The sequence below is a fragment of the Felis catus genome, chromosome A2 (genome assembly GCF_018350175.1).
Source record: "Felis catus isolate Fca126 chromosome A2, F.catus_Fca126_mat1.0, whole genome shotgun sequence".
Taxonomy (NCBI): domain Eukaryota; kingdom Metazoa; phylum Chordata; class Mammalia; order Carnivora; family Felidae; genus Felis; species Felis catus.
Genome location: NC_058369.1, coordinates 41,360,263 through 41,374,333, shown reverse-complemented (window position 1 = coordinate 41,374,333; position 14,071 = coordinate 41,360,263). Strand labels below are relative to the sequence as shown.

The 14,071-nt window shown below is 39.1% G+C and overlaps 1 protein-coding gene across 3 annotated transcripts in view; it reads left to right on the top strand.

The window, feature by feature from the left end:
• CNTN3 (contactin 3) overlaps window positions 1-14,071 on the top strand; it is a 343,653-nt gene that overhangs the window by 229,797 nt on the left and 99,785 nt on the right. For all 3 annotated transcript variants that reach the window (XM_023249969.2, XM_023249968.2, XM_023249967.2), the window contains exon 6: window positions 12,759-12,962. In XM_023249969.2, the coding sequence (XP_023105737.2) occupies window positions 12,759-12,962 (204 nt within the window). The remainder of the gene's footprint in view (window positions 1-12,758; window positions 12,963-14,071) is intronic.

Genomic DNA, 14,071 nt, shown 5'->3' with positions numbered 1-14,071 from the left:
GAAATTAAATGTGGTATAAAACAGGGGTGTGTGGTTGGTTCAGTCGGTTGAGCGTCCAACTCTTGATTTTGGCTCAGGTAAGGATCCCAGGGTCATGGGATTGAGCCCCACATCTGGCTCTGAGCTGGATGTGGAGCCTGATTGGGACTCTCTCTCCCTCTCTCTCTGCCCCTCCCCCATTCATGTGTGTGCACACGCACTCTCTCTTTCTCTTTCAAAATAAATAAACTTTTAAAAAATATGAAATAGGGGCACCTGGGTGGCTCAGTCAGTTAAGTGTCCGACTTCAGCTCAGGTCATGATCTCACAGTTAGTGAGTTCGAGCCCTGCGTCAGGCTCTGTGCTGACAGCTCAGAGCCTAGTCTGTTTCAGATTCTGTGTCTCCTTCTCTCTGTGCCCCTCCCCCACTCATGCTCTGTCTCTTTCTCTCTCTCTCTCTCTCTCTCTCTCTCTCTCTCTCTCTCTCTCTGTCTCTCTCAAAAATAAATAAACATTAAAATTTTTTTTAAATTAAAAAAATTTTAAATATAGTATAAAGTAAATATGAACAATTTCAGTAATTCCCAGAGCCTTAACAACATATGGTCTCAAACAAAGACAGAAAAAGTGTCTAGAAGCAGAGAACTAGAGTTCCACAGGGTAACTAAAATAAATGCATTGCTTTCACTCAGACTATTGACTGCTGAAACAGAACTGGCAAAGAGACGTTTATATAACCTCAGGTAATAGTAAGGGAAAAGAATCAAAATAAGCAGGGGTAAATCAGCGCGACAACTTGTTCAACATGAATTTTTTTAGAAAGTAAAATCACAGTATTTTTAGGGAGAATAAATAGAAGATATAGGGACACCTGGTTGGCTCAGTCAGTTAAGTGTCCGTCTTTGGCTCAGGTCATGATCTCAAGTCTCCTGAGTTCAAACCCCATGTGTGGCTCTGTGCTGACACCTCGGAGCCTGCTCCTGCTTTAGATTCTGTGTCTCCCTCTGTCTCTGCCCCTCCCCTGCTCATGTTCTCTCTCCCCAAAATAAATAAACATTAAATTTTTTTAAATAAAAGAGTTAACAATAAATTTAAAAAGAAGATACAATATTGAATTAGAGAGGAAGGGATAAAGTTCAGTATACCTTCAGTGTAAAGAGGATCAGTGAACATTTCTGTCACACATTTTAACATTCCTGTATAAGTTATCTTTGACTGTGACCAAGACAGGGTCTAATATTCTTATACTGTGGATGTGCATATTTACTTCTTGGAAAGAAAAGCTTCTCATTATGTTGGCTGAAGAGCACTTACATGATTGCTGGTTTTTCTTCACCAGGAAACCTGTCTCCTTTACCAGAAGTGCTTTGTACAAAAACATCAGAAAGAGGGAGCAGGTGGTTGCTTTGCATTTCTTTGTATTGTTTTAGGTAAATACATTTGGGAAAAAAAGGAAGGAAGGAAGGAAGGAAGGAAGGAAGGAAGGAAGGAAGGAAGGAAGGAAGGAAGGAAGGAAGGAAGGAAGGAAGGAAGAAAAAACTGAAAAGCAAAAGAAGTAAAGAAAGAGAGGGAGGGAGGGAAGAAGGAAGGAAGGAAGGAAGGAAAATCGAAAAGCAAAAGAAGGAAAGAAAGAAAAATAATGGAAGAGCCAGTGCTCTTACAACTTCTGTTATAATTTGTTTCTTATTTGAAAAATGTAAAAAGAAAGAGATGAAGTAGTAAACTTCATAAACTTGACTGCATTTTAGGAACAACTGTCAATAGAACCATATACTTAGATTATATTAAATATTTGAGGTGGTTGGTTTTACCAACTGAGGTTTATGGCATGAGCTTTGTAACCTTACGCATGAGGTACAAATGAGCTCAGTTATTAATTTTAAGTGTAATTAGGATGCATTTTTAAAACGATTTGCCTCAGTGGATTCCTATTCTACAGTTGTGAAAATCACAACGAAGCCAATATTCATTCAATATCTTTATATTAGAACAAGATCTTGATTAGAATCCTAGTGGTCCTCTTAAGAGTGAATAGAAGGATCATTAATCGGTGAACCTGGGTGGCTCAGTCCGTTGAGCATATGACTTCAACTCAGGTCGTGATCTCACAGTTCCTGAGTTCAAGCCCCATATCAGACTCTGCTGTCAGCGCAGAACCTGCCTCAGATCCTCTGTCCCCATCTCTCTCTGCACCTCCCCAGCTTGTGCTCTCTCTCTCAAAATGAAATAAACATTAAAAAAATAAGAAAGGTCATTAATCCATTAGCCTTAGATACAGAAATGTAAGAGCTGCATAGCCCCGGAATATAGTATATTAAAAATGCTGCCTTTGACATACTCTACATCAGTTTTCTATTCATTTATTCTTACATCTCTGTATTCATTGACCAATACAATGCACATCTATTAGTTAAATGTGACATTTGTAAACAGGTAGCTGGGAAGTTGAAAAATAAAATGGGGATAAGGAAAACGTACTGAAGTAGCAAGGGTAAATCTACTACTAGAAATTAATATTCAATCAAAAGTTCTTTATCTAATATAGACAGTCTCACATATTAAACAGCCATCATTTTGAGGAGCTCATAATGATAGAGTATGGGTAGAATGAGAGCAATATATTATTTTCTTTCTAACTTTTACCCCTTACTGTTCCCTGTACCTGGATAGTGTAAGTTGTGAAAGAGTCCCTAAATTAGGGACATTCATATACTTCTTTAAGTATTGATCTTTCATTGACCAGAAATTATTCTTTGCATTGACTTGGGTTTACTGTAAAGAGAAAACAGTTAATAAAAAGGGATCAAGTATAAGATAACGATATTCAGGATTTGATAAATAAGCCAATTGGTCAACATAGTAAATGTTTACAGAGAAAGATCAGAGAGGTGATTTCTAAAAAAGTCAAACATTAATACACAAATGAGAATTTTAACTAAAGCATTTGAGCAATAACCTTTTATTTCTTTATGTTTATTTCTTTTTAACATCAGTAAATTATTAAATCATAGCGAAAGCTGTAGCAATTTTTTTCAGGCTTTGAAAGACATTCTTACAGAATTGATAACGTGATAGATTTTTCCCTGGATATATGTGCATAGCCACGTAGGCAAGGACTAGAAACACTATGGAGGCAGAAAAGAAATGCATGTGTAAACGTGTATTTATAAGTTAGTGTAACAAGTGAGGGAACATGAGGTAGTACAAATGCTACTTTCCAAACTCCTATTATTTTTTTCAAAGCCTGCAAACTGTTATTTATATTTGACTTGAACCTGATGCTGAAATCTGAGCACATCCTTTAGAGCCCAAAGGAATTGGCATTTATAGAGCCCTACAGATGTGAAGGCTGGGAATTACTTTTGATCATTGATGGTGGGGGGAGGGGGGCATTGTTTTTTGTTGTCAAGTTTATTTTGGATATCCAGGCATAATCACATATCCTGGCATAATTAAACATTTAAGTAGTCATTTTTAAAAATCATGTGACTTTGTACTATTTCAGAAGTTTATAACAAAGCTACTGCTATTTAAAATCTATTATTCTGAAACGTTACAAATCAGAGAGAGTAAAGATCTGCTTTAAGACAAGTTTTTTTAATAGTATTAAACTATTTGGATGAGCAGTTCGATGTGCTACTAATGGCAAGTAGTGGTACTGTGTGTGTGTGTGTGTGTGTGTGTGTGTGTGTGTGTGTGTGAGAGAGAGAGAGAGAGAGAGAGAGAGAGACAGAGACAGAGACAGAGAGAGAGAGAGACAGAGAGAGAGAGAGAGATTAATTTCTCCAGCTTCCCAAGGACTCATTTATTGTCCCCGGTAAGAAGCCCCCTGTGGTTTGGCAGGATGACTTCATCTTCCACTAATAACCACATTCTATTTACTAGTGAAAATGGACATGTTATTCTGCTATAAAAAAAAAAAATCACCAGCATGGCAAGAAGAGAAATATCAAGTCCCCATGACATTCCTTAAAGAAAGAATAAAAGAAAATGAGACCTAATGAGGAATGGACAGTTGCTGTGATGCTGCTACTTTATTCACTAGTCCTTAATTATTTCAGTTATTTTTATTGCACCTTTTCCTCATCCATAGAGTTCTTTTGTATCATTTGCAACCCAGTGAGGCCCCTCTCTGGAATTAGCTTCTGAGAGTTCATGTGGGAATTGTAACCCAAAAGCACCACCTTTGGATTCGTTAAAGGGTGGGCTTCCTGTAGTTAGCTTGTACTAGGAAATTACCATTTTGCAAGGGCAGTGTAAATTTTGCATATCATTTTAATAGCAAGGCAGGTCAATCAAATTATAATTGGCTCCAATTAGCACTCCCATGAGCTATAGGATTCTTTAGCATCTCCTGGACTGCACTTAAAAGGAAAATGTTATTTACTGTCACTGAAGTCATAAAAATTGTCCATTATTCAGCGTAAGTGATGAGGAAGGTACAAACCTGGCGAGAGGAACTTGGCATATATTTAATGCATACACATTGCATCAAGCGTGGCATTGTGCAAAATGTGCAATTACAAAGCATTTTCTTTTTAGCTGCACAGACAGGTCTTGGCGATGAAACTTGTAGTCATCCGCAGCATTCGAGTTTTGAGCTAATCTTAATTTTGCTTTCTAACATTTTCTGAGTCTTGAACTCCTTTGAAAAGCATATTTTTTTTATAATAGGAACAAGGTATCAGAAAAGAAATGCATTATATTCCCAAAGTCTCTCTTATCTTAGGATCTGACTCTGTCATTTGGGGGGTTTCTGCTCAAGGTCCATCACTCTAGCAGAAAGTCCACATACAACCAAGGGGTTGCAGTGACTGTAGATGTGTCTGTGACATGAGAGGATTGTCCTGTCGTCATGAAACATTACCGTAACTGACCCATCCTGATTAGGTCAGGAAATTTTCTTAGGAAAATTTAAAGTCCTTTCTTTAACAATGCCATGCTTCCTTAGCACCTTGGCCAAAGGAAGAAGGTCAGTAAATGTCTTGCCAGTGTTTTCGCTCCTTGGTTCCCCTAAATCATTGCTGGACATTAGAGTTTGAGTGTCACTAAATTTGGCCCCCACCTTGCACATCCTCATCCTGAGGTATCCTTGGAACAAGGAGACAAGGGTAGGGTCAGTCCACTGAAACAACTTGAATTAAGGTTGGGAGAGTGTTGGTTCTTTGGGGAAAATTTAAAAAGTTCTTCATGAGAAAAAGGAAGAATGTATGCATCCAAGCAAAACTAAGGAATGGCCTCTCGAGGGCTCTCTCCATTTCTGCATCAACAGATATGGAGGAAAGAACTTCACTTTAACACCACATCAGCTTTAGCAACCATAGTACGGGGAAAGAGACAGAGGCACGTGTTAGAAGAGCTACCCTGGTGGAAGCATTAAAAATGAAGACAGAAGGGCACCTGGGTGGCACAGTCGGTTAAGCTTCCGACTTCCGCTCAGGTCATGATCTCACTGTTTGTGAGTTCAAGCCCCGCACTGAGCTCTCTGCTGTCAGCACAGAGCCCGCTTCAAGTCCTCTGTCTCCCTCCCTCTGCTTCTCCCCCTCTCATGCTCTCTTTCTCTCTCTGAAAAATAAATGAACACCTTTGAAAAATGAAGACAGAGCCTTGTGGAGTCTCGATATGATGGAAGATGCAAGTGCCTGCTGAAAATATTTCTGTTTCTTAAGGAAAATGGTGGCCCACAAAATGGTGGTCACAGAGCACATCAGGAAACTGCATTATTTCCATTTCTGCAATGGAAATGACTCATGCGTGTTCCCAAAAGGCAGCAGGCTAAAGCAAGAGAGACAGGCATAGAAGATTTAGGAGACTAGCCTACGCTTTGTGAAGCTTCGTGTACTTAGGACATATGACAGCCTCATAAGGAAAAGAGGAGTAAAAGTAAAGTAAGTCAGGTAAAGATCACCAAACTCATAACTTGGTCTCAGGCTAACACTGACCTAGAACAGGTCAGCAAACTTTTTCTTAAAAGTTGAGTCAGATAAGTATTTTAGTCTTTATGAGCTGTATAGTCTCTGTTGCAGCTACTCAGCTTTGCTTCTGTAAGCATAAAAGCAGCCACAGATGATAAGAATTGGATGGGTGCAAGTCTGTTCCAAAATATTTAGTTGACAAAGCAGGCAGCAGGTTAGATTTGACCCCCTAGCTATACTTTGCTGACTCCTGGACGAGATTCAGCCCAGAAGTATGAAAGGATAAAGGAATGCCATTTTTAGTTTTTGTTTTCTTCCCTGATCATTGTTCTCTTTATCTGAGGACCCTCACAAGTCACATTTATTAGTACTTTAAATCAGAATGGATGAGGCAGACATTTACCGGCTAAGCAAGGAAGTATACCCTCAAACAACGACTTACAAAACAGCTTTTGAAAGACAACACACTGAAATGTTGGAAATGTCCATAGATACCTTCTGCTTTAAGGGTACAGATTTTTTTCAGTCCTTACTATTGACCTTTTCTTCTTGAACCTTATATTATCTTCAGTTTTCTACATGGCTTTAGATCTTTGAATATGTACTCTCTCAGACCCTCCATCAGTGGGTGATATCTCTAAGCTCCATAGCAAAATTTCCTTCCCAGTTGTATGAATCAGTGATAAAAATCTTAACTAACAGCCATCAAGTTCCCACAACCTTTTTTTTAATGTGCCTTATTTTAAGTAGGTCAAACTTCCCAGTTGGCACCAGAGAAAATAGCCAAAGTTACTTTTACAATTTTGTTCAACTGCAATTTTGTTTGACAACTTCTTCTTGAAAATCCCCATACAAAGGATTAAATCTCCCTCATAATAGAATTTCATAATGGAACTAGAAATAAACCCTTAAATGTCAGTAGTATGTGTATTAATGTATCTCCAGGTAAACACTAGAGTGACATATTTCCTGCTAAATTGATTGGCCTTACACTTAAGTGACCTGGGAAAGAATATGGCTGGAGGAGCGATGTCATTCATCACATACTACTTTTTTAGAAAGCAGTTTCAGGACTTCATTATCTTAATTTATGGCTCTGATTGGCAAAATCTCTTTTCTCTCTTCTAAAAAATAGTTCACGTACCTAATATTAACGTAGAGTTGTTAATAGGAAGCCCAGAGGCCAAGTAGTTTGGGCATAATGTGTTTGTGATTTACACCACAGGTTGTGAAAGGTTTTGTAAAGTCTAGTTCATTTGAGTATATAAAATTATCATTTTTAGTGTAGCTTTGTATTTATCATCATACATAAAATGATGTTGAAAAATCCCCGAAGAATGCTGATTTGATATATATTTTACTTTGCAGTGTACAATTAATCTTTATTGCAAATGCAGATTTTTATGATAAGTAAACTCTCATAGTATTACAGCAGGTATTTTTTTTACTTTATTCAGAATGCAGTAAATCACATAATTCTCTAATGTTTTCAATCAGAGTGATGCCATATATTTTAACACAGTTATGCAGGCAATAAATGAAATTGTGCAGATCTTCTCGCTAGGAGATAAAAGTTATGTATCATTCCATCTCAATAAGTAAGTCTATAAAGAAAGGTGGGTAGGTCCTCCAAAGTTCTGCTGTGCCTGTCATGACACTGTATTCCATATTAAGCCCAGATTTTATTTCTTTCCATGAGTTGTTAAGGGTCTGAATCTTTATATAAAACAACAGAACACGAATTCATTTGTTTTGGGGTGGTTGTGGTTTGCTGTCTCTTTTCGAACACCCCACCCCTGCCATTGTATTGGTCTTACAATCATTTTGTATAACATACGATTCTTCCTTAGGCCTTCTCAGGCCAGGATTTCTCCACTTTTTTGTCTCTGATCATTTGTTTTTCTTTGGAAGTTTTGTGTCTACCACATAGCTCTGCACCTGGACTTAATGAACACCTCTTTGTTAGCTATGATCGTTATTTCTGTTAGTTTCCTGTTGCTCGTGTGACGAATTACCACAAATGCAGTGACTTAAAACACCACCGATTTACTGTCTTACAGTTGTGTAAGTCACAAGTCCAATACAGGTGTCACTGAGCTACAATCAGGTGCCAGATGTCGACAGGGCTGCTGAAGGCTCTGAAGGTTCCGGGGGGAGAATCCATTGCCTTGCCTTTTCCAGCTTCTGGAAGCCACCTGTTTTCCTTGACTCGTGGTTACTTCTTCCATCTTCAGATCAAGAGCATAGCAGCATCCTCAAATAGCTCTCTCTGGGTAAGACCCCTGCTTCTGAGGTCATAGTTCCTCTTCTCTGACCCTGCTGCTTCCCTCGTACAAGGACTCTAGTGATGACATTCTCCCCACCCCTGATGATCCAAGGTAACATTCTCATCTCAGTGTCCTTAATTTAGTCACACCTATACTGTTCCTCTAACCATGTCAAGTAACATGTTCAAGATTTCAGGGATTCGGGTGTTAACATATTCTGGGCGGCATTATTCTGCCCATCTTGCCATTGTTAGTCCCAAACCCTCTGGTAAGCGTATCTTTAAAGGTCTCATCCACCCTTTGGCCGTTCACTTCTAGGTTACCTGCCTGAGTCTCACAAGTGATTTCCAGTACAGCCTCTTCCATACCTTGAGTGGCTCTTCTTCCCCCTTTCTCGTTTCTCCTGTTTATCCCAGCTCACAACCTTACAGTTAGATTTTTGTGCTGTTCACCAAAGATCGTTTTTATTCTTGATTTTCTGAGTATGTATCTGGGAGAAATAGTGAAGGAAGACCATTAATTTATTCTGGTTACCTTGTATTCCAATAGGTAGGCTATATTATTGCACTTTTAATTGAAAAGTATACGTACTGTGACTTTAGAATGTGAAGAAGGAGGAAATATTGTTGACAAGTATTTAAAATGGCTTTCTAGGGGCCACTGGATGGCTCAGTTGGTTGTGTCCAACTTCGGCTCAGGTCATGAGCTCATGGTTTGTGGGTTTGAGCCCCCGCATCGAGTTCTCTGCTGACAGCTCAGAGCACGGAGCCTGCTTAGGTTTCCGTGTCTCCCTCTCTCCCTGCCCCTGTCCCCTCTCTCTCAAAAAATGAATAAACAAGAAAAAAATTCAACAATAAAATTAAATTAAAATATTTTTCTATAGTGTATAATACACAGAGCGCATATTGTCCATGTGACCATGTGAAGATCACATACATGATGCCCGTTTGGTGATGGTTTACAAATATAAAGCATTTGTAGCTCAAGAGCTACTAGTATGCCAGTCGAAGATAGACCCTCACATGTGCCTGATGATACAAATTCTCAAAGGAGAATACAGGAGTACTTATTTCTACAAAACAGCAGCTTTTCTCCATGGGATTCTCAAATTAAGAATGATAGTTTAAGATTTCTGCTCAGGAGATGAAGGTTCTACAGTTTCTTCTCTAGTTGGTGAGGTCTCAGGATGGGCTTACAGTGTTCTCCTCTGGGATGCTGATTTACCTGGGCTTGTCTGGAGGGTAGTTACTAAGAATCAGTTAGGTCAGTTTGTAAATTTGAAGAGCCTGAAGGTCTTAGTTATTGAAAAGGAAAGTCAGTTAAAGAGGCTATTTCCTTCAGGTCTAAGGGAAGGGGCAATTGGTAATACAGAGGAGAGTCTGTTACTCCGTTTCGGCAACACCATGTACATTCAAGTCTTCTGAGAAGCAAACCCCAAGGTGGGATTAGAGGATCAAACTTGTTATTAAAAAAAAATCTGGAGGAAATGCCTGTGGAGGATAAACAGGGAGGGAGCAGAAATTGGTGGAAGGGAGAGTCAAGTCCAATATCTGTGAGCAAAGAGAGGAAAAGACAAGTCACATAGGAAGAAAGCCAGACTGCCTCACAGCTCTGAGAACAGTGTGGCCATTATCTGATGGGGCATCTCCAACCAGAGTTGCCTTTGGGGACATTCGGTACCAGGGTGGGGAGCGGGGGGGGGGGGGGGAATGGGCAAGCATCAGCACAGTGGAGTTCATCAGTTAGTTGGAAGTAGCCCCCGCACTCTTGTGCTGGTGGGTGGTTACCACCAGTTAATTGTGTTTCCTGCAGTAAGTTCTCCTGAGGTGAGACCTAAGTGGGACACCTCCATGTTCACCACAATCCACCCCTCAACTCTCCTTGCTCATTTTGGGAACAGCCTTCAAATGATTTTGATTTTGACTTTCTTCTCTTCTGTCATTTGTTGCTAGATCACACCACAATATCTGTATACAGTATATTAATAGTACAATATTGAAGTCAATGATATTGATTTGGGATTAAAAGAAATAATACAAGTGTAGCCTTGTAACATTTCAGTCAAAATTACATATGTTAGAGTTGTTCCAAATTTTGCATCTGGTTACTGATCATATATTCTCCTTGCTACATAATATTTCTTATATGAGTTTACATGATTTTCGGTTTTCCAACTCTAAATCTGAGTTCTTTCCACCAACCGTTCTTACTTTAGTAGAAACTGGTTTAACAAGGTTGACTTCTTGTCCTTCTTAATACCAAGCTGAGGTCTATTATGTTGGGGAGCGGTGGAAGTTTCGCACTCCCTGGATACAAGGGACATATTTAAATAAGAAATAAAAGGCAGAGGGACAATTCTATGAATTTCATGAGTAGAACACTTTGAAAAGCAGAGGAGATGGCTTTGTCTTCTTTAAATGAGGTGATGTTACAGGGGTTAAAGGATTATGGGGTGGTAGATGCTTAGAGTAGTAGGAAGAGCCTAAAGAAGTAAGGCTTTCACAGCAGTCAATTTCAGCAATTGCAGAACTGATTCAGCCAACCTGACCAGCATTCTCCAGCTCTATGGTTTATTTAGTACTATTGTTGTTTTTTAATTTTTTTATGTTTATTCATTTTTGAAAGACAGACACAGAGCACAAGCAGGGGTGGGGCAGAGAGAGAGGGGGACACAGAATCCGAAGAAGGCTCCAGGCTCTGAGCTGTCAGCACAGAGCCCCATGTGGGGATCGATCTCATGAACCGTGAGATCATGACCTGAGCCCAAGCCGGAAGCTCAACAGACTGAGCCACCCGGTGCCCCTATTTAGTACTATTGTAAGAGAAAAAGCACTATCGATGTAGGCATGAGGCCAACTGTGGAGTGGATGTTTGAGACCCATTTTTTTTTCAAAGTCTGACAAACGACCTAAGGTTCACAACCTATCACATGACTGATTGGAATTTTATGAAACACTCTACTGAAATGATACAGCATGATGTGAAGATCGATTCAAGGTCAAAAATCAGTGTTTCTTAACATGTGCATTATATGCCATTGACTTGCTAACCTTTGGAATCATGAAATATTTGCATTTCCATTGAAGGCAGAAGAGAGTCACTTGTGTCTCATTTCCACCAGGTATTTACCATAATCTCTCCCCGACTTGCTTTTCACATGCTCCTCACTTCATTTGGAGTGCTTTTATCCCTGCTGTCAGAATATCGTTGTGTCCTTGAAGACCTCTTCTTCAGTCGTGAGAGACTGTCACCTCTTCTTCCTCTGAAACCCAAAGTAACTCTCACCCAGCCCTTTTACATTATCTCATTGTTATTTGTAAATGGACTTAGTGTCCCTTTCTACAAAATGCAAAGATCCTTTATCCCGGAATTATGCCTTGAATGTATTTTGAACTCGTTATTCACTAAATTGATTTTGATTACATGTTTTCAGAAAATTCTTTTGAAAAAACATTACAATAATGAACCACTGCAATAATGTTGATAAAATCATAAAAAATGATAGGACCATGGAAAGAAGGAATCAAAGAAGTCAACTGCCGTAACTGTGCTTAAGTAACAACTTGCCTGTGAAAAATATGGGCATCTAGAACAATGCAGCATCATATTATTTACCCTCATTATCACAGAGTAAAAAACATTAGTTTCTTGGGAGAAAGTTGGTTTACCTTGACCCTAAAAGTCAAGAAAACTCTCATATTAGACTTTACAGAGGAGATAAGAGCATAATTGTATCCTTAATTAACTCAATAAATGTTTATTGAGGACTATTAAGTGTCTCTGGATGTTTCATTTTGGTAATTGGGCGGGGGAGGGCAGTCAGGATAAGAGTTGACATCAGTGTTTACCCAGTGGTGGGAGGGTGGTTACGTAAATAGACCATTACATATACAGCAGTAAGTGTTTTAACTGATAGAAACTTAGCGTTGTTCTATCAAGGAGAACCTACCATGAGACAAGGATGAAGGAAGGCTTCTCTGTAGAGGTGGTTCCTTATGTTTGGCACCAACCTTTGAAAACCATGTGGAAGTTGTTGTGGGAGAATGGGGTTTAGTGTTAAAAGGGGGGAGGAGGCAAAGGAGTGGACAGAGAACAAGGATACTGCAGGCTCTCAGAACAGCAGGTGCCAAGACCCAGGGCTCAGACTTGAAGCAGGGGCTTAACCATGCGGAGTCTCTTATTCAGGTTAAGAAATGTGGCATTGTTCCCAGGAGCTCCAGGGAATTGCAGGTAAGTGTTATATCACAAACTGACATGATGAGGTTGGTAAATTTGAAAGATCATAGAATATGCGGTGTGGAGATACAAATTAAAAAGGAGAAGGACTGAAACCAGAGAAACTTGTCAGGAGGTGTCTGGAGTAGCGATAATGATGATGGTAGTAATATTGCTCCTGCAAGGATGCTAATCAGCACTGTCCTCCACTGTAATGCAGACTGACTGCAGAATCAGTTCACAGAAATGTCTCTCTTCATGACCTGCGATAGAACCACTCACCATTACTTTGTCATAGAGGTGGTTTTGTGTACGTATTTTTAGTATACTGTGGAAAACTTGCCTTAATGATGGGATTTCTTTTCTCCAAAAATTTTATAAGAACTATCATATGCTTGGATCTTCAATGAATATCCATCATTTGTTGAAGAAGATAGTCGGAGATTTGTCTCTCAAGAAACAGGCCACCTGTATATTGCCAAGGTCGAGCCATCCGATGTGGGTAATTACACGTGCGTGGTGACCAGTATGGTGACGAACACCAGAGTGCTGGGCTCCCCAACTCCTTTGGTGCTACGTTCTGACGGTAGGAAATATTTCAAGGTGTGCAATTCTAAATGTAAATATTGTGAATCCAAGCAAAAAAAAAAAATGGGAAAAAGTGAAAAGTATACCATGAAGAATTATTTCACTTTGCGCTGAAGAAAAAATATGAGTACAGTGATGAAGAAAGATCATTTCATTGACCATAGGTCCCTGTACCTAATCCTTACCCAGGACCAGCTTTATTGTTTTCGAGGACCAGTGCAAAATAAATATGATGGACCCAGTGTTCAGAAATTATTAGGAATTTCAAGATGGTGACGGGAGAGCATTCAACTAAGCTCGAGGTTTTTCTCAGCCTAGGTTCAGGTTACATTGTCATGAAGTCACCTGTCCTGATTTTGGCCACCGTGAGCTTCTTTAAGCTCTGGATGTATTTTTATAGCATATAAAGCATCTCTTAATTTAAAAAAAAATATGCACTAGATTCCCAAAACATATTCATTTTGTAACCAGAAGTCCATTCTCTTTGATGAACCTCTCCCCATTTCCCTGCCACCAGCAGCATAGTGATGATAGTTAATAATACTGTATTGTATTCTTGAAATCTGCTACAAGAGTAGACCTGAGCTGTTGTCACCACAGAATGTTAAGAAATTAAAAATGGTATCTGTGTGAGGTGCTAGATGTGTTAACTTGATTTGAGATAATCATTTAACAATGTATATGTATATTAAATCATCACATTGTACATAGTAAAAAATATCAGGTTGTACATGCAGCCTAAATATATATAATCTCTGTTTGCTAATCGTACCTTAGTAAAGCTGAAAAGAAAATAAATGTGTTTTCTCTACCCCTTCATGGCTGTTTCAAGGGAACACATGAGATTTAGAGGAATCAGATTTGTAACCCTGTGTAACTGCCCCACTTACACAAAACCATATCTGATACAGCACAATGTCATGACCACATATTACCTAAACATTTCTTTCCAGTCAGTTATAATTGAATTTGACCTTTCTCATTTATGAAGTTACTGTTTCTTGTCTCCAGGGTGCCATTTAAGAAGTTTAAGATTGGTTTCTTTGCTACCAGGGTACCATTAAGTAAATTCCCTCCCATAATTTTTGCTCCTTAGGATATTTCAAG